The sequence below is a fragment of the Tachypleus tridentatus genome, chromosome 13 (assembly GCF_004210375.1).
Source record: "Tachypleus tridentatus isolate NWPU-2018 chromosome 13, ASM421037v1, whole genome shotgun sequence".
NCBI lineage: Eukaryota > Metazoa > Arthropoda > Merostomata > Xiphosura > Limulidae > Tachypleus > Tachypleus tridentatus.
In genome coordinates, this window is record NC_134837.1 from 273,477,529 (window position 1) to 273,481,279 (window position 3,751).

The 3,751-nt window shown below is 30.4% G+C and overlaps 1 protein-coding gene across 1 annotated transcript in view; it reads right to left on the bottom strand.

The window, feature by feature from the left end:
* Positions 1–2,876, bottom strand: part of LOC143236583 (uncharacterized) — a 13,506-nt gene extending 10,630 nt beyond the window's left edge. Inside the window, exons 1-2 of the mRNA XM_076474879.1 lie at positions 2,609–2,876; positions 2,050–2,129 (exon numbers count right to left, since the gene is read on the bottom strand). Of these exons, the coding sequence (XP_076330994.1) occupies positions 2,050–2,129; positions 2,609–2,873 (345 nt within the window). The 5' untranslated portion in view covers positions 2,874–2,876. The remainder of the gene's footprint in view (positions 1–2,049; positions 2,130–2,608) is intronic.
* Between the last annotated feature and the right edge of the window lie 875 nt (positions 2,877–3,751).

Consider the following 3,751-nt stretch of genomic DNA (forward strand, 5'->3'; position numbering starts at 1 on the left):
TTTGCTCTGAACGATCATCAGCTAAAGCCATTGTCATAAACGTTTGGAACTTTTAGTAGATAATATATGTGAAAACATAAATTATTAACGACTACAACAAACATTTTATAACGAGGAATGAGTAATTCGCAATTAATTGTTCTGATAAAGCGAATAGTATTTCTTTACATATAAACTACTTCAAAAATTAATTTATTTTGTATTTTGAGTATAAGATAATTTAATATTACTTATTAGAAAGTTAGAAAAAAAACGATCTTTAAACTGCACATATAAATACAATTTATCCAGGGATTCTATATACAGCAAATTGCTTGTAATTGTAATGCTTCATTTGTCGAGTCTACTGTAATGTTCGTGTAACAATACATAAAATATTATTGTTGTTTCACTATTGTTTCAATATTACATTATAGATATAATGCTAACTACATTATACATATATTTATTACTTAAATAAACTAGAAAACAGAGAGAACTACAATATGTTTTACGATTAATTGAAAAAAGGCATAGACAGAGATTATTGGTGGTACATATAAGTAAAACACTATTCAGAAAACAACACTTTATATCAATACCCTTGATACAGTAGTTCTAGTTTAAAAATTATGTACCCACTGTACAACTCAAAGTTATAATTTGTTTCTAACATTTTTGGAAGCTTTGTATCCTTTCATATCGAATTCTCTGTCTATTAGCAGCATCTATTTTCCGTCTATGTGTCATTTTGTTTTAAATAAAACACTGTGGTTCTCCTTGTTTAAGTGATATATGTTGTGTGCCGACTTACAATACTAAAAACCGGATATCGATACCCGTGGTAAGTAGAGCACGGACAGCCGATTGTATAGTTTTATAAAAGAAAGACGTGGTTTAAAGATGCCACTGAATTATATTATTCTTCTTTGCAGGCGGCATGATGTTTGTCAGCTTTTAATATTTGGTTTTGTAGTTAGCAACAAACAAACACATTGTCATGATATTTCACTGTATATCATGGCTGCTTAACGTTGTTAAAGTAAAGTTAACTTTAAATAGAAATTACTGTTTGTTTAAAGATTAACACGAACAGTTCATCTTTATCGTTAACAGATGCAACCCTTCAAGAGGTTTCACATGTTTTCGCTTGAGAATGTTCTCAAGAAAGTAACGAGAATGATAACCCGTTACATAATTAATGTAATGTAATTGTTTTATGAACAACTGTTGAATACAAAGTATTCTGTGGCGCAACATTATGTTTTAGATGTCGTCTACACATTGTTTTGTTTTAACTCTGTCCACAATATTGAATCAAACTCTGTTGTAAGTCCAATGTAGCTATGTGATTGGGTATGATAGAGTATCGTATCTACGTGATTGGGTATCATAGAGGATTGTAGATATGTGATTGGGTGAGGCTCTCGCTATATTTACTATATTTCTGTGTTGAATAATATAAAGTAGTCTGACTTATATCTAAGAAGACCTTCCTTGTTTACTTAACAGGAAGTAGGAAGGATAAGTCATATTATTTTACGAATTAAATTATCTTGTTTAACACAGCGAAATATTTTAGGAAACAGAAACAAATTTTCTTAGGATACAAATCATACTACAGTACTGTATTAAAGTCTTAGGACAAGAGAACATTTTGTCATTCTTTCCAATTTATGGGAATCATTCTACATCACACCACTGAATGTAAACTTCAATACTGTGGTAATGTTTCACTGATCCCTGCTGACAACTGAATGAGTCAGGGTAAGAATACTTATTATTCTTTAGAATTCTCATATCATTGTACCAAATGCATGTCATAAGAGATATGCTTGAATGAATATGCTGATCAAATTATGAGTCTGAAGTAAATGTCATGGTACCTCCATATAGTGTCTTAATCATACAGAAAGAAGCTAGCCCAAGGTACATGTATATTCTAGAATAAATCAATTTAAATGTCACTACACAAATATACCTTGATAAAAAGAGTATTTTACACAATATGTATTAAATTTTGTTGTTATTTGAAATAATCACGGACCAACAAACGTAGAGAATTGTCACCGGAGCTGAGAGTTCGATATTCGTTAAGGCTGTTGGATACACATTATAACAGGTGTCTCTAACACAGTAGGAAACATCGGCTGTAAAAAAATACACATTTGTTTATTGTTCAATCAATGATGTTTTCAATAAAGTCAACTTTGACAACAATACTGTTATTGTTGTGATGTGCAAACATACAATGAGTTCAATAGATATTGTCACAGAATCAACCAAGTTGATAACTATATTATAAATATTAATTATAATAGAAGGATAAATATAAAGTTTTGTTGCTCTAGACGCAGAGGTGTATTATATTTCACTGACGTAAATCCAACATTGTAATATATCAAGGAAATCTCACGACAATAGCTATATTAAGTTTCTAAATAACTAACCAATCTAAACAGAAAATTATATTAATCTTCTGTAGAGATCTGAAATCATAAATTACTATAATATAACACAAATGTTAATGATGTAAAGAACCAGATTATTTAAATTAATTTATAACTAGACGGTTCCATCAATGATACGTTTCTCGTTATATTATACAAAGATACGTGCTTCAACATACCTTTAGGAATTTCACAGAGACTCCAACCTGAGATATGTGAATCAGTTATTTCCCACTTGAAACTAGAACTTCTTTTCATTGCTACTTTACCATTTTCTACTGTTTGTGGTTGAGAAGTTCCCCAAAGATTAATAAAAGCTGAATTGTTTACTGTCTCTTCTTGAGACAGACCAAGCCACACTGGACTATCATCGGTTATTGTTCTGCTGGCCAAATCCATAAGGAACTTCGCTGTTTCTTCATCAGAAGGCGTAGCCGGTGTCATTCCATAAAAGTTGCAAACTTGTGACACATATAATTTCCAAGGTCATAAAACAGGTCCATCCGTTTTTATATTGTAACACGTTGTTTCAGTACAGTTCAGAACTACACAAAGTAGAAACAATCAGGAACAATAAGTGACATAATTTTGAAATAATGCTAGTGTTACCGGACTAAAAATCAATAACATTATGAACAACTAGAGAGTGAAGACAGAAGACTAGTTCATGTTCTCACGTCTTTTACATGTAGCTATATGTAAATAACGTGTTGTACACTTTATTTTATATAAAAGTACGTTCTTGTCCAGTTTGTTAAATTATGAACTAAAAAGGAATATTTTTTATTTTTTAAATCTTAATCAATATTATCAAAACCATTCATTTCTTCCTGCTAAGCTATAATAATGATGTATAAGACGTGTATACTCGAGGTTTTTGAATTCACACATAACAAACAAACGTAAAAGTACAAAATTTATTTATAAAAGAATTACGAAAACTTGTAAATAAATTAATGTGATTAAAATTATAATTATCATATTGAGATACTGCTCGCTAACAAACGTGTTGCGATAGGACTCTTGTAGCTGGAGGAAGAAGAAATGTTGTGTAGTTGATGGTTATATTTTTATGATCTATTTGTGTTTAACTTTCATATGTTTAGAGGAATTAAATAAATTACACGTTGAGGTTTTATACGTTTCCCAGGATACTTTAAATCTTTTATTCATTTGTATATTGTAACAAGTTGTTTCTGTCCACAACTATACAGAGTGGAAACAGGAAAAAAAAAATACAAGTTTGTAGAAATGCGGTTTCAACAACTTGAGAGTTGTTAAAGAGTAGTCTGGTTCGTGTTTTGAAGTCTGTAATGCGTAGT